Source organism: Arachis stenosperma, chromosome 7, assembly GCF_014773155.1.
Source record: "Arachis stenosperma cultivar V10309 chromosome 7, arast.V10309.gnm1.PFL2, whole genome shotgun sequence".
NCBI classification, from domain to species: domain Eukaryota; kingdom Viridiplantae; phylum Streptophyta; class Magnoliopsida; order Fabales; family Fabaceae; genus Arachis; species Arachis stenosperma.
In genome coordinates, this window is record NC_080383.1 from 950,426 (window position 1) to 975,940 (window position 25,515).

Consider the following 25,515-nt stretch of genomic DNA (forward strand, 5'->3'; position numbering starts at 1 on the left):
TTAAATACACTCATACAGATTTTAAAACAATTTAATATACTAAATTAAAATATAATCTGTTTTGATGTTTTCTGTTTATAAAGAGGGCAAGGGCAACATATATATACAAAAGAAGAGCTTTGAAGTTGGTCTACTAATTAAAACACAAAAACCCATTAAAAAGGTAAATTTCATGATGCTGAAACACAGTTGATCCTTGTTTAACGTTTTAACAGTGCAGCAAAGTGGTTATGAACCTGTATAGATTACTGGAAAAGTATAAGTAAATTTTTTATACTGAATATACGGATGGAACATGCCTGTTAAATGATAGAAAAAGAATTCTATTTAGATCCGAATATTAGGAATAATAAACATATTTCTAAAAGGTTAAATTGATTTTGGTGTTCACCGAGGATCGAACTCTTGATCTTTCAGATTTAGCGCTCTAATATTATGTCATGATACCATTCATCCCAAAAATTTCAACTAATGAAAAAAGATAACACTAATGATTATATCTCTAATACTCCATAAATCTCTATTGTACACATTGTACAAATATTCCATTGGCTCCTTATACTTTTCCAATTGTAAATGCAAATATTACAAAGGGAAAGTATGAGGAGCTAATGAGATATTTATACAATGTGTACAATGGAGGTTTATAGAGTATTAGAGATATAATTATTAGTGTTACATTTTCCCATCAGCTGAAACTTTTGGGATGAGTGGTATCATGACATGGTATTAAAGCGCTAGATCCGAAAGGTCAAAAGTTCGATCCTTGGTGTATCCTTTGTACTCGGATGGTTATTCTAAATAGTATAGGAGATGTTCATTTCATAATTCAATAGCCATTGTACACATTGTACAAATAGTCCATTATCTCCCTAGCGGGATCCTATTACAAAAATGAAAAATTATAATGGGAATGAAGTTTAGCAACATGGATTATCGTTCACCGCAAAAAACTAAAGCACATGAGAGTTTGTTTCAAACTCTATGTACCATGAACAATAAGGATATTGATGAATTGAATCCGAACATTATGTACCATGAACAATAATATATATATTTTTTGAAGTATATAAAAATAATTTAGACGTGATTGTGATAATTAATTAAGTATTATATATTCTTTAAAAGTTTATTTTACATAGCAACCAATTATAAAAGGCTTTCTCTCTGTCCAAAAAGAGCTTCCCCTGTGCTAAAAAAAACCCCAATCCCCGTTTCCCCCAAATAAAAAAGCCTACTTTGTTCAAACAAAAAAAAGCCTATTTTAAGTGGATTAAGATGCATTGTCTATAAAACAGAATGGATTTCTGGTGTTGTAATAAGTACGCTTGGATTCATTACCAAAAAAAAAAAAAAAGGTACGCTTGGATTCAAGACTTAATTGAAGTTAATAATAGATGAAAATTCTTAATGTTGAGTGTATGAATGTGTATGTGTATGAATATTGTGATTTTGGAGGAATATAAGCATAAATTTATGTGACAGCCTAAGATCAAAACTATAATTGTGTTTAAAAAAGGCATTTGTCTATGATTTTTTTTTGGAAGACTCCCTAACAAGTAAATTGTAACTTGGTAAGATATGAGGTCAAGAGACCTCATATCAAAAGAAAAGGTCACGAAATCAATAAAAACTATTTAACAATATGATCATAATGAGAAGAGTAAAATTGAATATGGACCTGCTTAAATATATATGGTTATATTGATTTGCAATCCCTCTTACTAAAATGCTTGATAAGACATATGTATTTTTAAAAATATTATTTGTATGTTAAATTTAGTCATTAAAATTAATTATTATATATTTATATATAAATATATGTATAGTTTAATTTATTTTTAATATATATTTTATATTAATAGTTAATTTTAGTGAATAATCACTCATCCCAAAAGTTTAAGCTAATTTTAGGGTTCACCAAGGATCAAATTCTTGACCTTTTGGATCTAGAATTTTAATATCATGTCATAAAACCACTCATCCCAAAAGTATAACCTGATAGAACAATGTAACACTAATGGTTATATCTCTAATACTTTTTAAACCTCTATTGTACACATTGTACGCTTAAGCCATTGGCTCCCTATACTTTCTCTATTAATATATTTTGCACTCCTTTGCATTGGTCGGGACTATTAATAATTTCTTTTAGATACAAAAATCTAAATGAAACATGCTCTTGATTTTCAATTATCCCCTTGATTTTTTGTTTTTTTTTTTAAATGTTTTTTACTGAATCTAAAATGTTACTTTCACCCAAATTGATATATATAATTTTGATGAGACATGTCAACCTTTTCTTTTTATAACTTTAGGACAAGCGAATATAAAGAAATGTCTTATCCACATTGATAGGGTTTGCTAAATATTAAAAACATGCAACTTGGGAAAATTTTTAGTGTGGTGTAAAAGTTAACCATTTATGCAATAAATGATTAATCATAACTCATATAAGTCTTTAGGTTTTTTAGGGCGTTTGGATAGGTTTATAAGTGACTTTTTTTTTAACTTATGAAAAAATGTATTATTAATGTCTAGTACAATTTTTAAAATAAAATTATAATTTTTTTAAAAACTATTTTGGTATTTAAGGAGAAGTTAAAAAAAATGACTTTTTTCATAATAAAAAACTTTTTATAATTTTTCTCTTAAAATAAATACTTTTAAAACTAAAAAATTAAACACAAAATAACTTATTTATAAGTTACTTTTAATATAAATATGTATTATTTAAGCTATTTCTTCAAAAATAACTTAATTTAGTTGTTTATCTAAATTGGGCCTTAGTCTCTCATTGTTTCAATTACATATCCAACATGTAACAAATTAATTTTCATTTTAATATCGACAAAAATAGTAATGTTAGGACGAGAAAAAAAAAGTTTAAATTTATTTTATTTAATATTTATTAATTTTAATAATAATTAATAAATACTAAATAAAATAAATTTTAACTAATTTTAACTAATTTTGGTTGTTATCAAATATTTTCGGGCAATAATAACAAAGCAATAATAAAAAGAGTAGTGTCTATAATCGAATTATTACTGCATTCATCCATTACAAAATACCAAAATATTATTTTCTGGCCTATAAAATGCCATGTAATTTCTGTTTTCTTTATATGAATTACAAGCTGCCCCCTTGGATTTCTGCTACAAAACGATGGAGAACACATATAGGATTATTAACTTAATATCATACAAACATATAATATATATTGGTATTAGAGAAGAAGTACATATATATTTACAGATGAAGGGAAGTATCAACATCAGAGCTGTCAAAATTTCTTGATGACGAAGATGCACCTTGTGGTGATGACCATAAACTATAGGAGGAGGAGGAGGATGGTGATGATGATGATGATTTCATGGTATAGTTATGATGATCATAATAACCTTGCTTGGAATTCAAGTTGAGACCAAGAGAAAGAGAATCATCATGAAAACCTGGCCTATGTGATGGAACCATCAACCTTGGTTGTAGAGAGTTATTATTATTCCTCTGTGATGCTTGTTGGTTCTGCAAAGATGATAAATTACCCCTCAGATCATGAGTTTCTGAAGAAGAGGAAGAAGAAGAAGAAGAAGACAGCAACTTAAGAAGTTCTTTCCCTTCTCTTCTTTCTTTCACTTTCTCCAATTGCCTAAACCTCTCTTGGAGAAGAGCAATGGAGGAATTCACCATTGTGTGATCATTATCTTGCCTACCCATTTGGCAATGACATAAAAATTTTCAATCTTTGGGGAAAAGTTTCAAACTTTAGGACTTCTTTGATGTTGGGGTAAGTGGGGATGATTATGGGGTGGTCTATATTTTGGTGAATTTGTCATGTAGTGGCTTGGAAGTGGTATATAATACAAGAGGGTGCATATTAGGAGATCATCATTTTTTTTTTTATCTGTTGAGCATTATTGTTTAGTGTTTTGGGGTCCTTCTAATTGGATTCCTGATGATAGCAACAGAGATTAGAATCGACTGCTGTTTGAGAAGATGACAAATGGATACAAGTTAAAAAGTTAGTAATAGGGTAAGGCAAGGTCACAATGATGTGTGGCCAAAGGGACTTTTTGAATGAGGAAAATGTTAAGGGTTTGTGTCCAAATTGATGATGCAATGTAGCATTTGGAAGGGAGTGTTGTGAAGAATAAATGGTTAGGTAATGCTTATCTGGGCTTGTCATTTTTTTCCACTGTTTGCTTGGGAGAAGATGGTACATCTTTGTTTGGTTTTGATGGTATAATTCCTTCTCTTTTTATTTTTCTAAAAATAATTTTATTCAAACATTTTCAAAGAAAAAAAAAACATTTAAATATAATTATTATCGTATTTTGTGTCAACTAATGATTTATCTATCATAATAGTAAAATATATAGTGTCTCGAATCATAAGATATTTAAATCAGATCACATTTCTCTAAATTTGGCTAGAATTTGATATAAATCTGTTGAATTTCTGAGAGAATAGCAGAATAAAAGAAGATAATATTATATGAACTTGTTGTATTGAAGTTGTGTTTTACATGATACAAAAATCATTCTATTTATAAAGATACTTTCAACTAACTTCATAAATATCCATCTACTAACTATTAGGTATTACTGACTTAACTCCCAACTACTAATAACTCTAATAATATTTTAATAAAATCCTTTCATGAATTCATTTATAATACACTATAAATATTAAGTGAAATATCTATAAAATAAAATACTTTTTTTTATTATAATTTTCATATCTTTTGGACTTTAACTAAGTCAATCATCCGGATTGAGATCATCTCCCTATAAAATTAACCTTAAGAAGTTACTGCTGAACAAATTCAACTATAGATATATTAAAAAAAAAAAGAAAGAAAGAAAATGTTGAATTGTTGAATTGAATAAGCCCATTCTTGTTTTGGAGCTTGGAGGTTGGAAGGTTGGGGCTACGAAGAAGAGACAAAAGGAATTGAGAAGGAATATTTTTGGAGTTAGCAATCAATGATTAATTAGTCCATTGTGTCTATGAAGGGAAAGATAGAAAACTCAAGTCATAGCACTGTGTAATGTGTATACATCTGGTTTGTTCAACGATACTATCTAACTACTTTTAAATTGTAGCTTAATAATCTTTTTGAAACCACAAGCATGGTGACAAATGATATACTATTCATAAGAAATGGCCTATAGTGTGTCGTTTGTATTCTTAGAGTGGTTATTCTAACATTACTTTTATTATATTGTTGCCAATTACAACTACCGAATCATGACATTTGCAACAACTGATAAACTAAAGTCAAAACAAGTATGATTAATCTTCTATGTTACTATTATGCATGCCACTTTCAATTCATATCTTCTTCCACTAATATTAACATCAAATTTTTTCTTCCTTAATTTATTGAAGAAGTAAATATTATTTTTATTGGATATAGAATGGCAAGAGAAGTAGTAGTAGATATTTAGTTGATAACATAAAAAGCTTTTTCTATTTTTTAACAAGTGCCTTTTAAATGTATACAAATTTTAAGAAAAATATTAAAATATTATTGAATAAAAAATTTTTTGGCTCTCCTATTATTATTATTATTATTATTATTATTATTATTATTATAAATGAAGCGACTAAATACTTATTTTTGTCCTTGAGATTCACGCGATTACTCAATTTGGTTTCCAAAATTCAAAATTACCTATACTAGTCCTCCAGATTTAAGTCTGGATACCAATATGATCCCTTAACTCTTTTCAACGATGACTTGGCAAATAGAGTGTTGATATAACACCTTTTCTGTTACACTGAATGATGAGTAAACAATGTCGTTTATTTTTGGTGTCAAACAAGTCAGAAATGAAGAATAGTGGAGGTAGAGAAGAAGAAGAATACTTTATTTTAAGTCTCCATCGTTTCTTCTCTCTTAATATACAAAGCGACGATATTTCTTATTTGTTTGGGTGCCAATAGTAAATAACGTCATTTATTCATCATCATGCGTGATAAAGAGAGTGTCATCTCAGCATTTCGTTTGTGTAATTATTGAAATAGGTAATGACGTGAATCTTATGGATTAAAATGAGTATTTAGTCCAATGAAGCTTTCTATTAAGAGGAGGAGTAATCAAAATAAAGTTGGTTAATGACAAAGGATAATGCAATGTGTATGAAATGAAATTGAATGAAACAAACGAAACAAAACGAAATGAAATTGAGTGAATCAGAAGAAGAAAGGTAATGAATGCAATGCAGAACCTTGCTCAATCTTTCTCTCTCAATCCATTTCTCTTTCAAGATCGTAACTTTACTCAATTCCCCCAAACCCCACACCAATTCCACGCTCTCTATCTCAAAAGCGGCACCTTGAATCACCCTTCTCTCTCTTCTCGCCTTCTTTCCCTCTACACGGACCCCAAAATCAACGACCTCAAAAGTGCCCTCTCCCTGTTCGACGCATTGCAACAACCCTCTCTGCTTTCGTGGAACTTGATCATCAAGTGTTGCGTTCAGAACCACCGTTCCAATGATGCTGTTGCACTCTTTCGCCGAATGGTTCTTCATGGGGTTGTGCCCGATGGGTTCACGCTCCCTTGCGTGATCAAGGGCTGTGCTCGCTTGGTTGCGGTTCACGAGGGAAAACAGGTTCATGGGTTGGGATTGAAAATTGGGTTCGGTTCGGATAAGTTTGTGCAGAGTAGTTTGGTGAGCATGTATGCGAAGTGGGGTGAGATGGGTGTGGCTAGAGAAGTGTTTGATCGAATGGAGGATAAGGATTTGGTGTCTTGGAACTCTTTGATTGATGGGTATGCTAGAAATGGTGATGTTGAGTTTGCGATGAAGCTGTTCGATGAAATGCCTGAGAGGGATGAGTTTACTTGGACTGCTTTGGTTGATGGGTTATGCAAATGCGGCGAGGTTGAGACTGCAAGAGAGGTGTTTGATCAAATGCCTAGTAAGAGCTTGATCTCCTGTAATGCTATGATTAATGGGTATATGAAGTGTAGGAAAGTCCATCTGGCTAATCAGTTGTTTAGCCAGATGCCGGTGAGGAGTCTGATAAGCTGGAACTCAATGATAGCAGGTTTCGAGCTCAATGGGTGGTATGTTGAAGCTTTAGAGTTGTTTGATGCACTTTTGAAAGAGGGACTCATGCCCAGCAATGTTACAATACTCGGTGCTCTTTCAGCAGTTTCAAGTTTAACTGTTCTCAGTAATGGAAGATGGATTCATTCGTTTATGGTTAAACATGGCTTTGAATTAGATGGCGTACTTGGTACATCGCTGATAGCAATGTATTCCAAGTGTGGCAGCATAGAGAGTGCCATGAAAGTTTTTGAAGCAATAGCCAATAAGAAGTTGGGACATTGGACGGCTATAATTGTGGGGTTAGGAATGCATGGCTTAGCTGACCAATCTCTTGAGCTTTTTCAGCAAATGCGCAGAATTGGAATGAAACCACATGATATAACTTTCATTGGAGTGTTGAATGCTTGTAGTCATGCAGGATTGGTTGATGACGGAAGCCGAATTTTTCACATGATGATAGATGAATACAAAATCAAGCCAACAGTTGAGCATTATGGTTGCTATGTTGACATTTTGTGTCGAGCTGGACATCTAGAGCAGGCAAAGATGATCATTGAAAGCATGCCAATGAGGCCAAACAAAGTTATCTGGATGAGTTTGCTCGGCGGTTCTAGGAACCATGGAAATTTGGAAATTGGCGAATATGCAGCTCATAATTTGATTGAGGCAGATCCAGATTTCACTGGGTGTTACACCGTGCTGTCAAACATGTATGCTGCAGCTGGGAAGTGGGATAAGGTTTCGCAAGTAAGGGAAATGATGAAGAAAAGAAGAGTATCCAAGGATGTTGGATGCAGCTTCATTGAGCACAGAGGCCAACTTCATAGGTTTATTGTGGGTGATAGATCACATCCGCAATCTGAGGACATATATGCAAAATTGAAGGAGATGAGGGAAAAACTGAAACAAGCTGGTCATGTTCCTGATACAAGCCAGGTTCTACTGAATATTGAAGGGGAGAAAGAAAAGGAATCTGAATTAGAGAACCACAGTGAGAGGTTGGCCATATCATTTGGCCTCATCAATATGGAAGGCACAACTCCTATTCGTATCATAAAAAACCTTAGAGTCTGTAATGATTGCCATGAAGTTACTAAACTCCTGTCTGTAATCTACCATCGCGAAATTGTAGTTAGAGATAATAGCCGGTTCCATCATTTCAAAAATGGATCATGTTCTTGCAATGATTTTTGGTGATTGCATTTCCATTAGCATTATAGTATGTCATGGATTCTTGGGCAGCTTTGAACATATTTGTCTGAGTTGTTTCCCTGTCTCCTTGTCTAGTTGTATATTGATCTTAAAAATTGATATAGCCATTGAAAACTTGAAATTCATCGGCTTCTTTTCACTTGTTAAAATGCAGATGAACTTCATCTCAACAAATTGGTATAATATAGCACAATCAATGATGATTGTAATTACTAAAAATGATGTAAGATGTAAAATGATTGTAATTACTAAAACTGATACCAATGCCAAATATATATCCACCCAAATAAGTGTTACATATTATGGAATTATATATTTCTTTCACAATTATATATTAACAGGATCTCTTTCAATTATGTTAATTATATTATAAAAATGAACATATTTAAGTGCTTCAAATTGTTGAGGATAAATAAGAGATGAAACTAGCTGTAGTGTAAGGCATGTGATTAGGAGTTAGTTATGTTGAGTTGTCAAGTTTGTTAGAAGGATAATTAGTTGTTAGAAAAATCTGTTTCAGCTGTGACTATAAATTCAAGAGAAAACCTACTCTGTAAGTAGTTTTTTTAAGAATCAATAAACTCAATTTCTCGTGCTCTTCTCTTCTCTCTGCTCTCTACTCCCTTTCTCTCTCGCTCTTGATCTCTTTTCAGATCTAACAGAGTTTTCTGATACCTTCTCACAAATATGACATTTTTAAAGATGATATTCTTCCCTTGTCATTTTCTTTGTGTAGAATATAGCCATTTAACTATAAAACACAGAAAAGGAAGTTTAATAGCTTAAAACTCTAAATTTAGTCAGGTTTTTGTGTAATTATCACTTTTAGGAGTCCTTGAATTTCTGTTGATATCTAAGTTATTCACATATGAGGAGGATGTTATTTGAAAAAGTAGAAACCATGTAAACTAACACATTCCAATCAGTATTACAAAACCATGCATAAGAGCTGACATATCTAATATATCATTGTTCTCATCATACAGATTCTTCTGCTCATAATTACATCAATGTCAATGAGAACTAGCAGAAGATTTCAGCATAACAGACACAAGTTATCCTCATTTATTGTCCAGGGACAAAGTTAGTGGCATAAGCCCAAGCATTGTTGGCAACAGGGTCAGCAACATGGTCAAACAGGTTCTGAATAGGTCCCTTGCCAGTAACAATGGCCTGAACAAAGAAACCAAACATGGAGAACATAGCCAACCGGCCGTTCTTTAGTTCCTTCACCTTCAACTCGGCGAATGCTTCGGGGTCATCAGCCAAACCAAGAGGATCAAAGGCACCACCAGGGTAAATTGGGTCTAGTCCTTCACCAAGAGGCCCTCCACCAACTCTGTAGCCTTCAACAAATCCCATGAGCACAACCTGGACAGCCCAGATTGCAAGAATGCTCTGAGCATGGATCAAATTCGGGTTCCCCAAGTAGTCGAGGCCACCCTCTGAGAAGATCTGTGCTCCAGCCTTGAACCAAACAGCCTCACCAAACTTGACACCATTCTTTTCAAGGATTTCTGGGAATGTGCATCCAAGTGCACCAAGCATAGCCCATCTGCTGTGAATCACCTCCAGCTCACGGTTCCTTGCAAAGGTCTCTGGGTCTGCAGATAATCCGGCAGTGTCCCATCCGTAGTCACCGGGGAATTCTCCGGTCAAGTATGAGGGGATTTGGTCGGAGAATGGACCCAAGTACTTGGGACGGTCAGGTCCATACCTTAACAGGGACAATCAAAGTTAGATTCTTAAGCAAATAGGCCTGCTAAACAAAATGTTGTATTTCAAAAATCAGCTACTAAATCAGTGTATTTTTTGTGTATTTATACATGTGCATTTTCAATATAAATATTTTTGTGACTATTGAGAAATATTACAACATGAAAAGTTACATGGTTAATAGCTAGGTAGTTATTTTCTGTTATTTTATTATTCATAGGTATAGATTCACCTTTTGACCCTTATAACAACAACCATATTGTGACTATATCATGAGATAAAACAAATAACATTGTATATAATATATTATATAAAGTTTTCTGATATGAAACAGAAAAATGTTACAAATATTTTGAATAGAGTAACTAACTAACTAACTAGCTAGTGCCAACTGCCAAGTATAATGTTTAATTTGCAAACAAGTTTAAGTTGTTACCAAATGCTCTGAGGGGTACTCTTCACGGTACGACGCATGTTAATGCGGCCTTTGCCGGCGCCACCAATCTTGCGGAGAAGCTCATTTCCTTGCTTCAAGGCAGTTTGGCCGGTGAATGCAGATTGCTGGATGGCAGAGGTGGCCATGGTTATGTTATGATTTCTTTTGTTTTCTTTCTTGTTGTTGTGGAGAGTGAAGGTTGAGAGTAGAAAGGTTTATAGAAGGGTGGTGGATGAGGATATGCACAACTCAGCAGCTTCTAATTGGTTGTTGAGTTGCATGTAGATTCCCAAGCTGATATTTTCTGATGGCAATGTGTCTCTCCTTCTGCCACGTGGATGCAAAGATCTTCTTGCTCAGATGTTTTCAAGAGGGTCAATCTAAGCCACACAAATTTGGTGCACCAATTAAAAGCTATGCTTAGTAAAAGGGGTTGGATTTGGATTGGGCGAATATTACACTAAAATATTGCCCATCACATCTTTATATTTTTTTTATATTTTTTATTGAAAGGAACAAAAGAGACAGGCTTGTTGTGAACACCTCAGCCTCAAGTCACAACTCACAAGGTGTTAGATCATGTTTGCTACATTCCAAAATTAGGTTTTTAAGAAGTAAGAATTACAATTTACAAGACCCAAAAGAAAAGAAAAAAAAAATGTTTAATGGCCTTAACAACTTCACTTGCTGAGAATATTTAACTTTTGTTTAGATAGCTATTTTCTTCTTTTTTTTCCTTTATTTATTTTGTTTTGCATGCTGGATGCATCAAAGCCAAGGAACACAACTATAAGAGAGTCATCATATACAAAGAAGATTTAACAGAATCAAGATTTTCTACAGAAATTTATTCTACTTGCACATTCACAAATCACAATCACAATCACATGAAGTGTGATGGATGGAATGAATATGAATAATGAATAATACACACAATGGTAGCACCTACAACTGCGTTATTCAATATTCTACACATACAAGTGCAGGTTGCATTTTAGAGACTAAATTGCAATCTGCAAATGAATTATTATACACAAAAAAGTGAAAAACTATACACAAAGGTACTACCTAGAACTATAAATTACTGAAGTGGTGTGTTACAATGCTACACACGAACATGTTAAGTTCATCCACTATCTAAGTATCTGTTTCATTTGGTCAGGGAAGAAAAGCAACATCAGAAATGGAAATCCCAAAGGGAGATAAAACCAACGTGACCAATTAAACAATCCAGAGGGAGAAGTACTTGTTTCTGAAGCATTACTGGTGCTAAGAATCACTGCTAGATTCTTCAGGATCCATTCAAATACACATGAAGAGAAACCAAGAAGGACACAGATAGCCCAGTGTGGAACATTCAGCCTCATGCAATAATATGCTAGGCATTTTGCATACTCAATCATCAGCACCTGCACAAGAATGCAAAAAGCTAAAGCCACCAAGAAAAAGTAGCTTTTCAGAACAACTTTGACAACTTGCTTTTTCAACAAATTCATGGTGTTGAGTAGATTGAAGACCTGGCAAAATAGGAATGAGTTGAAGATCATGGTTTTCCTAACTTCTTTCTCTTCATTAGTTCTATGGCCACTGAATTTGAGCATCATCGATACCCAAGTCTGGTACAAAACCTGAACAGCTATGCTCTTCAAGATCTCTCTTGTTATAACTGATTGACTCCTTGATGATTGAATAGCAAGAAGCTTTTCCTCACAACTCAACTGCATTATCATCATTAGGCCACCAAGAAGGCACATTACAAAATTCACCCAAACAAATTGGAATGCTGTTAAAGGTGATTCTCCTGTGGAGATTGTAGTAATCAAGGTTATGAGTGAACCTGATATGCTAAAGGTGAGTTGAAGTTGAATGAACTTCTGAATGTTTCTGTAGTTATTTCTACCAGCCATAACAATTGGTTTCAATGCACTGAAACATCTGATGGTTATTCCAGAACTATCTGTGTCCACTACTGTGCCTAGAGAATCATGGATTATGCCTACATCAGCTACTTGCAGAACTGAACTATAGCTAGTTGTCCTTTTTCCAACAAATGCAACCACATGACCCTTTTCTTGCAAGCATTGTACCATGAGAATCTTGTCTTCAAGGCAAAAACTTCCCATTATGAGGGCCAGGTCCACCTTATCCAATCTAGCACTTTCATTCAAATCTTGAAGTACTTTTCCTTCAAGAAAAATGTCAGCTAATGTCAATTCAAATCCTAGTTCCTGAGCTATGTCCTTCACTACCACAATTGCATCCTCTGAAACCAGTATGATCTTTAATCCAGCTTCTCTGAGCTCTTCCATTGCTAGTCTTCTGGATTCTTGACATGTTCGTTCGAGACCCATCAATCCTAACAATATCAATTCATCGTGTTCAAGTTCTTGCACAGTAGTTTGTTTATGAGCAAATGCAATTGGCTTCAGACCACTATTTTCCATCTCCTTAATCACTTCTTCAAATTTGATTTTCTGATTCCCTATGGTGTGGCATTCCCCTTTGCTATCATAGTACAGCGAACACATATCCAATACCGCGGATGCATCACCGCTCCAGTGCAGGTGCAGATTTTGATCATTCTCCCCAACCTTTTTCAACAAAACTCCACTGCCTTCTTTGTCAGAATCCAGTTTTCTGTGCTCTAGAGTGTCAAAATTTGTTGTAAAATACTCTCTATTCATTCCCGATGTTGTTTCAGCCCAAGAAATAAGTGAACTTGATATTGGAGAAAGCTGAAGCTCTGGTGCAACAGATAAAACAACTCCATGTTGAAGCATACTGAGAACAACTTGATTAACTTCTGATTCCTCAACCTTGCTAATATCTTTCTCCCCCATCCAAACTCTGCTAACCTTCATCAGCTCGGATGTCAATCCACCAGATACATCAATGCAGATGACAGTAACTAGCCCCATTGTTGTACAAGCTGATAAACCATTTATGACTGCATCTTTTCTAGACACTACCTTCTGGTAATAGAGAGAAACTGTAACCATAAGTGGCACTCCATGTTGCACACATAGTACTACAACAGTAACAAGACCTGTTAAGATGGAAATCCTTCCATATGGCCTCAAAAAGGTTCTCTGAAGAAATTCCATCACCAAACCAACTGAGACATTCCCCTTAAGCTCTGGCAAATCACCACTGTCCCCATTCGATTTGCAGATCAGGCGAATAAGCACCACAAGAGCAACTGATGCTGAGACCAAAAGAACAAATTTGTCAATATAACAGATTGGCTTCTCGATTCGCCTCTCCAACAAGCCCTCCCTTTCAACTGTGAATATCATTTTCTCCTTTCTCTTTGACAGTTTCATCATCTTCCTTTCGCGCCAATAGTTTGTTATGGAAGGGAATGCAACAATCAGGATAACAGCAATTACTATGGCAACACCATCATGCCAACCATATTTAGGTCCCTCTTGCTTGAACTCTGTGGCAAAGGACAAACCAGCTGAGCATAACAGTACTGAAATTACATAATTGTTGCGTTTGAAGCAATTCGACAAACACTTGGTGAAGCTTGTTCCATCATGCCCTGGCAACACCTTATAGTTCCCATTGCCAATAAGGCCCTCCTGTTCATCATAAAACCAAACTGTTCACATAACACTACTATAAGAAAAGTAACATCCAAATAGTAATCTATTGATTGATACCTCAGTGTGTTGATCAGAAAGTGGTGAACAAAGAGGGCCATCATGTTCTACTTTCTCCTCTTGATCATCATCAGAGGCAATCTCAATTTCATGGTATGATTTGGATCTAGCAGGAGGCAATGCAGTGTATGGTGTTGATTTCTTGAGATAGATGAGAATTCCAATGTATTTGGTGGTTCTATGCCAAATCTTGATGTACCTGCTGCTAGTTATGAGTAAGCTAGCACCAAGATTATTAATGTTGGCACCACCAACAACATCATCATCACCAGACATGCTTGCAGTTAGTTAGTTGGTAGTTTTGTAAGGTAACTGAGGATCAGAATAGGAACAAGAATGAATGGTTGGACACTTTTTTGGCTTTTGAACAGAAAATGGCGAGAGTGATGATTTCTAATATAAGAGAGAATGAAGAATATCTCAAGAATCTTAGATCCTATTTTTCAATGCACAAACCAAATCATTCTGGTGAGTTGAGTACGGATAACTGAGTAGGAAAACAAGAGAATCAGCTATATTTATATGTATAAAATTAAGTGTATAAAATGCTATTTTTATTTTTAATTGAAGTTCTTAAGTAGTTGCTTAGAATTTACAAGGTAGGCATTAAACTCTTCGTATGTGTTTGATTTTTAGTTTTTTACTAATATTTTAGTTTGGTGCACTTCTAGATACATGCCACGTTCCGCGTTTACGCGGGGGCGGCTGGAAACTCTCTTCACTTGCAACTACAAACACTGCTGTGGTGACTTTTGTGGGACTGGGAACTGGGAAGTGCATTGCCGACCATTGGAGAGTTTGGAAATTTGGCCCAAATTTCCTCACATTCTTTCCTTTACCTAACTTTTATTTTTACTTTTCATTTTTCAATGAATATTAATTAATATCTTGAGCTATATTATGGATTTATGGCAAGCGAAACACTGGAATGTCAAATTAAGAAAATCAAAATTAATAAAGAGAAAGTGAGCAATCCGGGTGTGGTGTGGTCTATGAAAATGACTCATTATGTCCCAATTAAATATTGATGGTTTGATTTTTATTGACATGAAACACTTTAGAATTTTGAATTAGTTACCAACTTCTACTTTAATCACTATGTTCAATAGTAGATATTCAGAAGGACAAAAAAGAGGAGCTACTGTAAAATGTAATGTTTGTCAGTTAAATCAGTTAGTCAGTTAATGTCTATGTCTGTGATATTGATACATCCAAGTCTGTGTTCTGAAGGGTGTCCCCGGTAGGCAAATAGCTTTAAAAAACAACCGCAATAGAAAAACAAAAAATGAAAATGGTGTTGCCTAACCCAAACCTATTTTATTAGCGCCGAGCCATTTTTTCATTATGCACTTTTTAATATTTCGTAGAGGATAAAAAAGTGAAAAAAAAAAAAAAAAAACAAACACGCAGCCTTTTGTTCCCGCAAGAGCAGCAATGGTAGGTAGAAATGAAGTAAAAGTAACATTTCTCTTTTAATATTGGCTCACGACTCGTATGAGAACCATTATCGTTATCAGCCAGTGTGAATGTGAAATGCAATGTAATGGTTAAAGGGGAACGAAATAAAAGCTGCATTTCACATGTCATGCTACCTACACTAGATTGTAATACACTATTCCATAGGGGAAGGCCCTTCTTCGTATGTGGTATCACCACCTTCCTCACAACCCAACATGATTGCCATTAGCATAAGCTTGCCTGCAACGGGGAAATCCTTGTGTTGCATCAATATTGCTTCAACTGAAGAACTTGTATCTCCAGGAGTCTCCATATTTTCTTGTCTCAAGGGCAATACTTGGTCGAACCCTTCTTCGAAAGTTGCAGCTCCAGGTCCATAACACCTGCTTGAAGCCTGGAACAGTATGGTACTCTTCAAGTTCTGCAGGGTTTCCTCATCACTCCATCCTTCAACTATGTATGAATCATGGAGTTTACTCCAATCATCTTGACTAGCAGCTTTTCTCCAGCAATCTTCCAAAAGCCTTCTGTATACCTTGCGAAATGAGGCACTGGTCCATGCAAACACATCAAAGGCCCACAGCGAGAATTCTGGCCCCTCGCCTTCCAGGCACAACTTAATCAAGTCTTCTGGATGAAGCAGCTGGTGTTCAACAAGTTGCTTATCTTTAATCGAACGGAATCCTTCCATTACTTGCTCCTGCAGGTCAAGCAAAAGTGTATGAAAAGGACGCTTAAAAGAGTGAGGTGCCGCTTATTTTTGGTGCATAGTTCAATAAGTTCTCATGAAAACAAAGAAAATATTAGTTTCGTATCTCAGGAGCCACATATAGGGAAAAGTTAAACTACTTTTCAACATTGTTATTCAGACAATTTTGTCACCAAACACATCATTCGGAAATTAATCAAAGCATGCAAAATCATTGCGCAGCCACCTGTTACTTTCCCTTCCTTTTGAACTGAAGAAACTTTAGATTAGCTTCAATTTTTTATCTTCTCAAATTGTGTTAAATCTTTAACTTAGCAGCTTAGATCTCATACTTCAGGTTTATTCAAACACGACCTTAAAAAGTTATCATGTAAGCAGAGAAAGGTGATTTAATTTTATTCACGCGTAATGTTCATGACAAAGCAACTCAAGAAAATTTTCAGGAATTTCATTTTGAAATTGACAATTGATATAAAAACCTTATTTCTACCTGTAATTTTAGGATCTTCAAATCAGCCTCAATGCGGCCCACCTTCACTTGAGTACCAGCATCTCTACCAGCTGTTAGACAGGCAAGGGAATTTTACTTATCACAAATATATTTTAGCAGGCATCGACCAAAAAGTTAAGGCAGTTAGCTTTAAAACAACCATTTAAACCATTAACAGATAGGGAAACAAATAAACAAAAAAAAAAAAGAAAAGAAGTTCTGAAAAACAAACAAGTTCTTTTCCAATGTTCTAAAAAAGGATTGAATTCCTCTAAAGTGAAAAAGTTGGTAAAATAAAGTGAGATTTTAATCACCATTAAATCAAGATAGTGGGACTCAAATGATGTAAGTTACAAAATTAATGATGATTAAACCCTCACTTTCTCCCTTTTACCATGTTTCTCATTTTAAAGAATATTTTTCCCTAAAAAACAGGCTGAATGCATACAAGATATGAGGAAATGAATCACAGACAAAATGGCTAGATGAATGATGAGTGTGAAAATGTTGCTTAACTTGCAATACCTGAGGGTGAACAGTTAATAAGCTAGCAGTTGGAAAATATCTAAGAAAAAGCTACACGGTGGCAATACCTGCAAAGGCAGCTATCTTTGAGAGATATAAAAGATTCTTTCTGTCACTTAGTTTTAGATTCAACTTCGAATACTCTTGTTCTCCTTCTTCAGCAACCGAGGTAGATTGAACATTTTGTGCTAGAGCCAATTCATGAAGTGTTTCTGAAGCAGACGAATATTGATGAAGGAACAAATCATGAAGCCAAAGAAGATCTGGATGCTCTTTTAAGAAAACAGACAGCTCCTCTGGAAATTCTTCACCAAGCCTCAAGAGCTCAGAGAATTGTCTGCTTTCATGAAGTTTCTTAAAGACATAGTAACTAAAACCCCCATCAGGACCCAAGCTCTCATGCTGCAAACCACAGAAACATTATTGGGGGAGGATGAGGTTAAAATAACATTAATACTAATCAAGAATGTCCTTCCAATAAAACTGGAAACACGTTACATATAAACCTTTGGTTGCTACAATACAATCATCATCATTGGAAATGTCTGGGGAAAAAAACAAGCAAAGGATAAAATCATACTCATACCATAATATTTCTCAGCAATTCTGAATCATTTACATCACAGCATATTGTCCACATAACTTTGTAGCATCCATGACGTTTAGCAATTGATAGCAGATGTGACATAATCTTCAAAATTGCATCTCCAGTCATCCCTTCGGATCCTTCAATTGAATCCTGCAAACGTAACCAAGTTAACAATATACTTGTATTCCAAGCAAGAATTGCAAGGTAAGCAAAAGAGTACTAACCTTATAGGTAGCCTCAAATTCTTTAACCTGTTGATAAAGAGATTCAAGAAGCGCATCCCGCCTCTCCCAATATTCATTTAATAGACCTTTATGTTCTTCTCCACACTCAATTTTAGCTGTAACAGCACCTGAATATGCCTCAAGTAGCACTTCAGCTAGAGCTTCTAAATGACTATACAAATCTAATTTTGATGATTTATCAAACCCAGATATTTCACTTAACAACCGAAGCAGAACAGAAGCACCACTCCAAATACCCTTACGTACAACAGGTTGACAATACCAAGGTGTTAAACCTTCAGGAGGTGGATACCATAGATGATTCTCATTCTTATAGTTTAAGCATGTCGTAATTATGGTAACACATGCATTTGAGAGTTCACACGCCCTCTGAAACTGGATTTCAAACGGGTGTTCTGGTCTTATAACATATTCTATTTCTGCATCTAAGCAGTAAAGGAAATCTTCAAGATCTGAAACCTTACTGTAGAATACTTCAGCATTATCTCTATCCATCAGAAGGACAGTATTACGCCGAGCTCTCTCACCAACCAATTGTATCAGGTCCCAAAGAGCACCTGACATCTGTATATCCGAACTAGAACCCAAGGAGTTAACACTAGCTGAACGATTCTGGCAAATCATATTTTGCAGTTCCCTAAGCTGAATCATTGCAGATAGCTTTTCACCATGTTCCAATATAATTTGCAATGCGTGTCCTGGCAAAATAATATATATAAAATTTAGTCATGACATGTTCACCTGTTGTTCAATATGTACAGTTTTTATTCCATTTTGCTAAACCTAAAACAAGTTATTTTACCACCTAACACATTTAATCAGTTTTTGAACAAAAAAGGGAAAAAAAAAGCTGGGAAAGGGAAGGAACTTTTGATCATACTCTGTCTAGAACACAGCTCCTCATGGCACTTGGATAATGCAAGAAACTGAAGGAACTTTTGATGTTTCTGCTGCTTTTCCAAGAGTTGGGTGGAAACAACTGCCATAGCCAAAATCTCAGCTCCTCTGGTTGTTGTCCAGTGTTTAGCTAAGGTGTCAATGATTGATTTGCTAGTCCGCACAAAAACATTTGTTTCTCCATCCCTTTGAAATGAACCAGAAGTTTCCAGCTTTTCAAGTGCCCTGTCAACTTGCCCAGATGATAAAAAATCATTGAAAAGAAGATTTAGTAAAGCTTCTGATTCTTCATCTTGTGCAGTTCGACGTGCAACCCCACTTAAAACAGCCCTCTGTCTGTCTCCAGTACCCCATGCTTCAGAGCTAGCCCTTCTGGGAGCAAAATTACCTGCAACTGTAAGATTTCTTATCTCTTCTTGGGCAGATCTTTCATTTGAACTGCCCTTCCGTGATAGGCTCCGCTCAGGTGGTTCTACTCCACCAAGTATGACAGCCTTCTCTGGTATTGCCCATATTCCTGCTTTCTCTGTTAATACAACCCAGGCACCTTCTTCATAATCATCTGCAGAAGGAAGAACTGAGGCATCTAGTACCTTTCCAGCATCATAGGGTAAATCAAATTTGTAGAGGCGAGTTAAGTTTCTATGATAATGGGAAACTGTTGCTGTTCCATCCCCAGATATTACGACCGTAGACCCCGAAGGCTTGCCTCCAACTCTAAGCCTCATGGAAAACAAGAAATCTTCATCTTCATATCTAGCTTTTGGGATTATCACCTCCATTGGAGACTTTTTCTCCAAAATCCTGTCATTTGTAGTCTCAGAATCCAACCCAGATTTATATTGCAGGGTTAGAATAGAATACTGCATGTAGCTTGAACTGCTAATCCGGTCATTACATAAGGTTACAACAAGAATGGTGATCACTTTTCCATGATCATCCACCTGCACATCAAGAGGCCAGATTTTCTTTTGACCGGCAAGATCTTTCTTAATGCCAACTTCAGCATCTGTTCCAACAATTTCCTGGGACCAAAGCTTTGAAACATGCATATCAGAACTGAGTTCTACCTTAAAACACTGTATCTCATGGTCTGTCAATAGGAAGAATTGCCGATTTGATTCCTTAGGAGAATGATGTGGAAAACGCCACGTCAATGACCTTGGATACCATTTGTTGCTCACATTTTGACCTGATTCACCTCCTTGCTGAGGCGAACGCGTAACATTTTCATATACTTTCCTTCGACGAATGCCATCTGGACCACAGTGAAACTGCCAAAGCTCACCATTTGAGCTACATGCAAGAGCAACACACACAAACTTACAACCAGGAACCACAGAAGCAATCAAAGAGTTGAAAGTGTGTAATCCATTCAAGCTACCACCCACCTTACTTTGTCGCCGGTGCTTGCCAAAGGAACTTCTCCTATCAGGAGTCAAAACAGTCTCCAACTCATCAGAGGAAGCAACGCTAGTGACTGGAGGATTGTGTGATTCAGAATATATATCAGGCCAGTAAATAACAGCCCGAGTTTTCCAATTACACATAATAACAGCAGCAGAACTGCAATGCTTAGGAACTTTATTCATCCCCTTAGACGTGTCATCACAATTAACAACACAAAGCAACCAGCTCCCAGCATCACTTTTGCCAGTGTCACCGTCCTCCAAAACTTTCGAGGGAATCTCAAGAACAACACATCTCATCCCCGATGCCGGCGACAAGTAACTCCAAATGAAGACCCTATTCCCACAAGTAATCCAAGCAATGGATGTGTCTTTGTCGATCCCACCAGACCCTAAACCTTCAACTGCAGCACAAGTCACAGAACACCTCAAACATCAATTCTTCAATTTTTTCTTTTCTCTTTGAATCTGAACAAATTATTAGAGATACCAATACCACACAAGAAAAAACAAACACTAATGCAATAAATTAAAAGAAATTCGAAATCCGCTGTCACCAGAAACTCGTTTGTGAAGCAAGGTAGCTTGCTCATCGCGAACCAATTGAGGAAACTCCGCAACGAAAACCGGCTTAATTGGATCTGTGTCATCACCTTTTCCACTTCTATCAACTTGAGGAACCCTAAACAAACAAACAAAAAATGGAGAAGCAGAACGCGATTTTAGCTGAAAATCAGCGTTAGAATGTAAAATGAAATGAAGGTGAGAGAAGGTTACCTGGCGAGGACGGATAAACGAGGAGCCCAGGGAGCGGGAGTGCCGGTAGAAGGGCGGTTAGGGACGGCGTTTTCGTTGAAGATGAAGGAGCTTCTTTGTCGAGACTGAGGTGTTGCCGGAGAATGGAAGAGGTTGGCGGCGGCGGCGGCAGCAGCACCACCGTGATCTCGGAGTGGAGTAGCATAGGTGTTCTTTTTCTTGGGTGCTGAGGAAAACATTCGTTAAGGAAGCGCCACGTGTTAGGGTTTATGAGCGGAGTGGGAGGTTTAGGCTTACTTCCACACTTACAGTCACAGACTCAAAGGAGACAGCATTTGAATCGGAAGAGGGAAACGACTATGCAGAGACGAAAGTAAACACAAATTGAGAAGAGCCCTTGTTCAAATGAAATCATAATGCAGGTTTAAATTTTCAAAAGTACATCTAAAATTTGAGAGAAAAATCTAAAATAGTTGCTGATAATTATTTTAAAACACAACGACGTCTTTAACAAAAAAAAATTCAATCCGGCTTTTGAGATTTATTTTTATGGGATTGATTAATTCCTGTATTAAAAAAAATCAATGTTTTTTTGGCACAGAAGCTAATCATTCTAAAAAAAAATCAAAAGCCGGATTAAATTTCTTTTTTAGACTTCGTTATCCTTTCGAAATAATTATCAGGACCGTAGTATTCACTCTTTATTTTAAAAAATAGCAAAGAGTAAAAAAAAATTAATTTGGTTGTTTTGCATATTTAATATCATTAAAAATTGGCCATTATTCAGCGTTCAGTCTTTAGAAAAAAAAAACTAAAAAACAAGTATATTCCGATAAAAAACAAATAAGTTTCTATAAAAATAAATATTTAAATTAATTAAATAATATTATTTAAATTAAAAAGCTGACTATTGGCTAAAAATTTAAAGGACAAGGAAGATTTTCCTAAAAATTTATCTTTGCGTAAAACATAGTCAAACCATTTTTTGTCCCTTGAGGTTCATGCGAATGTGGAAATACATGAATTGATTAAGAAGATCTGAAAATACATGGAGCTTCAATATATTTTTTTTCCACTTGACATCTCAGGAAAACAATGTACTGTTCTAGTATTGTACACATTCTCACATTATTCAAGCTATTTGTAATGTTGTATCTGTATGATAATGAAATTTGAACTAGTAGTTACCTAAGTAACTATACTCACTCGCTGACGTAGTAGTTAGCTCTATATTAATTTGCAAAAGATGACGTCAAAAAAAGAAGAAAAAATTGCGAAAAGAAAACTGTAATATTGATCAATTCTGTATAAATCCGTATCTTCAGGAAGATAACAAGAGATTAACTCAGTATAAAGATATCAATCCACAATATATTTTGGCCTTCGGAAATGTATAAGCAATTGGGAATGAACATGGGACATGGCCAGTACTCTTGGATCTCACACAAACTATAAAGTTGGTCACAAAGGAGTTTTTCTTTTTTTTTTTTTTTTTTTTTCATTTGCGGGTACATGACAAAAGAGTAATTGAACTTGAAGAGTAAAGGCATATATAGTATTTTTCGTTCATATAATATGAGAGAATACATAATTACACAGCACCATAAATCATTACACAAGGACCTCGTTCTCCAGAAAAGAAACATACACCTTGTGGAATCATGAAAAAAAAAAGGCTAAACCAAAAAAAGTGAATTCCTACCTTCTGTGCTCTAGGCAAAAAGAAAATTGCTATAAGTACACGCATGGCAGTGGTTGTGTTGCATCTATGGCTCCAGCTTCAAAGAAACCACTCTTGATTGTCTGTTGGATTTTGCAACTTTTAAGAACACTGTGGATAGGCATGCCGGTGCCCACCACGGCCGCCGCACCTTTTGCTCCCCTTTCAGACAAGCCACTACAGAAATATGTACAAGTTAGCAGCACATAACAGATGCGGATATTTGTTCATTCACCCACAGCATCATGCTGATTTTAAGATTTTCATCATCTTCCTATTTTTGTGTTGTCATAACAACAACATCATCTTTTAAGAAAAAGTCAGAGTACAAGACAATGATACAGAAGGATATGCACATTTCATGTCTCCTTATATATAAACATATCAAATGCTTAAGGAAAGGATGTTTTAACTAATGAGCTTCACATGGTCAGACTTTTGAACCAACAAATCAGAACATAGTTGTCAGTTGTCACATCTATGGAGGATTGCTGCAAAGAAACTGTCATTTGAATATTACTTAGCTAAGAAAATTATCTGATATGATTAGACCCTATTGAACATTGATTGCAAGATATCCATTGATCTTTAACTCTAGCATGATCATGTTTCCTTAGACTGTTCAAATGGTGTGAAACAAATGATTGCAACAAAGACGACCAAGCCTTATCTATGTGATGTGCGAAAGGAGGAAACAAGAAAAAAGAGATTTCATTTTCATGTGTTTGTATGTGTACTGTTTGAAAGAGATGGATTGAATACCTTTAATCCGTCTCAATTCCTTGCACAATGTAATGAAGTCTCCCCACCTCATGTGGCAGCGTCTTATGAAACGAAGGATCTGCTCAGTTGTGAACATAGACATTCCTTCCAAGTATTCGCCATTAACACCATGTTCTTTAAAAGTTTGGCGGTAACTGCCAAGATTTATAGTCTCCAGCCACAAGCCAACATCCTGATAAACCAGACCAAAAAGGATCAGCTAGAGAACTTGTTGTTAGTCAATTAAATTTATAACTGCCAACGACCTACATCATAGATTTTTACACCAGTGCTCAAGAAAGAAGAAGAAGAAAAGTGTATTCATGAAGCTTAGGTCTGCTTCAACAAAACTCTCTTGTAAGGTGAACAATTCCCAATACAGTTAACATACATGAATATATATACCCCTTCGTGAGCTCGCTGCATTATAGAAGTGATTAATAACAATACGACATTATGTTGCCAACTTTATAACTAGCACAAAGCACCAGCCAACAATTAATGCTGCAACATCATGATCTTGATATGCTTAATGCAACATCAGACAAGTTCAAACTATAAAATGATGTTATAGCTCTAACAACCTACTTAACAACGCAACCAGTCACAACTCACAAGCACGAAGCCTAAGCTTGCCCTGATCCTACTGAGAGCATAAATCAGAACAACAGACTTAAAAGAGTATCCTAAAAGGATGCACCTAGATAGCTTTGCAGTTGCAGCTGAAAATCATCAAAATGAAGATTTATTCCCATAAATCTGTTTGAGAAAAGGTATAAGCATTCAGCATGACCAAATATTTGGACAGTACTTTGATGCTTTGTAGAGAAAAATATCATATAACCCCTCACTCTATGAAAGATCAAACTGAAGAACTGAACAAAATTTCCTTACACAAATTAATCGAACAAAGCAGATACATGCCAATACAAACATTTCTTACAGTATCAAAAGCTTAATTAGCAAAAGCCTGGCTTCTCATTAAGAACACAAAGTTTTCCTACTTCAAATTTATCTGAATTTCTGAATTGAAAAAGAGACAGAAAGGGAACAGCGATACACAAGAAATGGTATGCTAAATTGTTAATCTTACTTCTAATAACATCATTGGTATCAAATTCAAACACAAGTTCCTTAAGTCACAACCAAGACTACCTTAGAGATTAGAAACTTAGAGCAAATTAGCTCATCCACCCATAATTTAGTTAAATTAAATGTCACATAGATCTAACTACATATTAAAAAATTCAAATTATGAAAAAACAGTATCAAAAGGCAATTTTTATTTTTATTTTTTTAAGTCTTAAAACTTGAGGTAAATATAAAACAATAATTGAAATAAATAAATCAAGTGAGTGAGTGTAATTGAAGAAATGAATAACCTCAACAGTCCAGATGAAGAAATCTAGAGGCTCCGGTGACTGTCCCTTGTTCATTTCCCAAATCAAAGTTTCCCCAAATCACCTAAACAGAGCACCAAACACATAATCAGAAACCATCACAAACAATAACAAGAGCGAGAAAATTCATATAAAGATAAAAAGGTATAACTAACAAGGAAAAAGATCAGATAAAGCAGCTAAAATGGAAGCTGAAAATCGCAAGATCTCAAGTAATTAATTTTGCGGGGAAAACTAATCGAGAAAAATCAGAATTAAATATGAAAATTAGAGAGAATATATAAGCTTACCACTTTGGGCAACTGAGAAAACACAGTTAGAATTATAAAAAAGAAAAGGATAAAAAATAAAGAAAGAAAGAAAGAAATTATAGGTTTGGAGAAGGAGAAGAAGACAGAGAGAAAGAAATGAAAGTGAAGAGTTGAGAGAGAAAGAGAGAGAAATGGGAGCCAAGCTTTC

General features: G+C 35.3%; 6 protein-coding genes across 7 annotated transcripts; 1 reads left to right on the forward strand and 5 right to left on the reverse strand.

The window, feature by feature from the left end:
• Positions 1-3,036: 3,036 nt before the first annotated feature.
• Positions 3,037-3,816, reverse strand: LOC130941818 (uncharacterized). The gene has a single exon (XM_057870416.1). The coding sequence runs from the start codon at positions 3,718-3,720 to the stop codon at positions 3,253-3,255; it is 468 nt and encodes a 155-aa protein (XP_057726399.1). The 5' UTR covers positions 3,721-3,816; the 3' UTR covers positions 3,037-3,252.
• Positions 3,817-6,144: 2,328 nt separating this feature from the next.
• Positions 6,145-8,388, forward strand: LOC130940757 (pentatricopeptide repeat-containing protein At1g08070, chloroplastic-like). The gene has a single exon (XM_057868987.1). It carries the CDS (start codon positions 6,219-6,221, stop codon positions 8,262-8,264), a length of 2,046 nt encoding a protein of 681 aa, XP_057724970.1. The 5' UTR covers positions 6,145-6,218; the 3' UTR covers positions 8,265-8,388.
• A 771-nt stretch (positions 8,389-9,159) lies between these two features.
• On the reverse strand, positions 9,160-10,684 carry LOC130940956 (chlorophyll a-b binding protein 215, chloroplastic). The gene is made up of 2 exons (XM_057869262.1): positions 10,432-10,684; positions 9,160-9,996 (listed from the first exon to the last, which is right to left on the reverse strand). The coding sequence occupies exons 1-2, from the start codon at positions 10,575-10,577 to the stop codon at positions 9,345-9,347; spliced, it is 798 nt and encodes a 265-aa protein (XP_057725245.1). The 5' UTR covers positions 10,578-10,684; the 3' UTR covers positions 9,160-9,344.
• Positions 10,685-11,373: 689 nt separating this feature from the next.
• Positions 11,374-14,372, reverse strand: LOC130940502 (calcium-transporting ATPase 12, plasma membrane-type-like). Of its 2 annotated transcripts, XM_057868642.1 has the most exons (3): positions 14,097-14,372; positions 11,949-14,015; positions 11,374-11,840 (listed from the first exon to the last, which is right to left on the reverse strand). In XM_057868642.1, the coding sequence occupies exons 1-3, from the start codon at positions 14,370-14,372 to the stop codon at positions 11,565-11,567; spliced, it is 2,619 nt and encodes an 872-aa protein (XP_057724625.1). In that variant the 3' UTR covers positions 11,374-11,564. The 2 variants fall into 2 exon arrangements, with proteins under 2 accessions (XP_057724625.1, XP_057724624.1); XM_057868641.1 differs by having other exon boundaries at positions 11,374-14,015.
• Positions 14,373-15,531: 1,159 nt separating this feature from the next.
• LOC130941034 (nuclear pore complex protein NUP133) lies at positions 15,532-21,575 on the reverse strand. The gene is made up of 8 exons (XM_057869390.1): positions 21,196-21,575; positions 20,976-21,100; positions 18,993-20,822; positions 18,092-18,810; positions 17,865-18,017; positions 17,347-17,680; positions 16,754-16,824; positions 15,532-16,254 (listed from the first exon to the last, which is right to left on the reverse strand). The coding sequence occupies exons 1-8, from the start codon at positions 21,411-21,413 to the stop codon at positions 15,709-15,711; spliced, it is 3,996 nt and encodes a 1,331-aa protein (XP_057725373.1). The 5' UTR covers positions 21,414-21,575; the 3' UTR covers positions 15,532-15,708.
• A 1,126-nt stretch (positions 21,576-22,701) lies between these two features.
• LOC130940485 (uncharacterized) lies at positions 22,702-25,515 on the reverse strand. The gene is made up of 4 exons (XM_057868617.1): positions 25,347-25,515; positions 25,039-25,120; positions 23,657-23,849; positions 22,702-23,071 (listed from the first exon to the last, which is right to left on the reverse strand). The coding sequence occupies exons 2-4, from the start codon at positions 25,090-25,092 to the stop codon at positions 22,941-22,943; spliced, it is 378 nt and encodes a 125-aa protein (XP_057724600.1). The 5' UTR covers positions 25,093-25,120; positions 25,347-25,515; the 3' UTR covers positions 22,702-22,940.

What these genes read in the sequence shown, in the direction of transcription:
- LOC130941818 (XM_057870416.1), bottom strand. Translation starts at nt 3,720, where the DNA reads ATGGGTAGGCAAGATAATGATCACACAATGGTGAATTCCTCCATTGCT.
- LOC130940757 (XM_057868987.1), top strand. Translation starts at nt 6,219, where the DNA reads ATGAATGCAATGCAGAACCTTGCTCAATCTTTCTCTCTCAATCCATTT.
- LOC130940956 (XM_057869262.1), bottom strand. Translation starts at nt 10,577, where the DNA reads ATGGCCACCTCTGCCATCCAGCAATCTGCATTCACCGGCCAAACTGCC. An exon ending in AGTACCCCTCAGAGCATTTG is followed by an intron (nt 9,997 to 10,431) that starts GTAACAACTTAA and finishes GTCCCTGTTAAG; the next exon opens with GTATGGACCTGACCGTCCCA.
- LOC130940502 (XM_057868641.1), bottom strand. Translation starts at nt 14,372, where the DNA reads ATGTCTGGTGATGATGATGTTGTTGGTGGTGCCAACATTAATAATCTT. An exon ending in TTTCTGATCAACACACTGAG is followed by an intron (nt 14,016 to 14,096) that starts GTATCAATCAAT and finishes TATGATGAACAG; the next exon opens with GAGGGCCTTATTGGCAATGG.
- LOC130941034 (XM_057869390.1), bottom strand. Translation starts at nt 21,413, where the DNA reads ATGTTTTCCTCAGCACCCAAGAAAAAGAACACCTATGCTACTCCACTC. An exon ending in AATTTGAGGCTACCTATAAG is followed by an intron (nt 18,018 to 18,091) that starts GTTAGTACTCTT and finishes TTACGTTTGCAG; the next exon opens with GATTCAATTGAAGGATCCGA. An exon ending in TGAAGATCCTAAAATTACAG is followed by an intron (nt 16,255 to 16,753) that starts GTAGAAATAAGG and finishes CTTGACCTGCAG; the next exon opens with GAGCAAGTAATGGAAGGATT.
- LOC130940485 (XM_057868617.1), bottom strand. Translation starts at nt 25,092, where the DNA reads ATGAACAAGGGACAGTCACCGGAGCCTCTAGATTTCTTCATCTGGACT. An exon ending in TCTTCATCTGGACTGTTGAG is followed by an intron (nt 23,850 to 25,038) that starts GTTATTCATTTC and finishes CTGGTTTATCAG; the next exon opens with GATGTTGGCTTGTGGCTGGA. An exon ending in GGAATTGAGACGGATTAAAG is followed by an intron (nt 23,072 to 23,656) that starts GTATTCAATCCA and finishes ATATTTCTGTAG; the next exon opens with TGGCTTGTCTGAAAGGGGAG.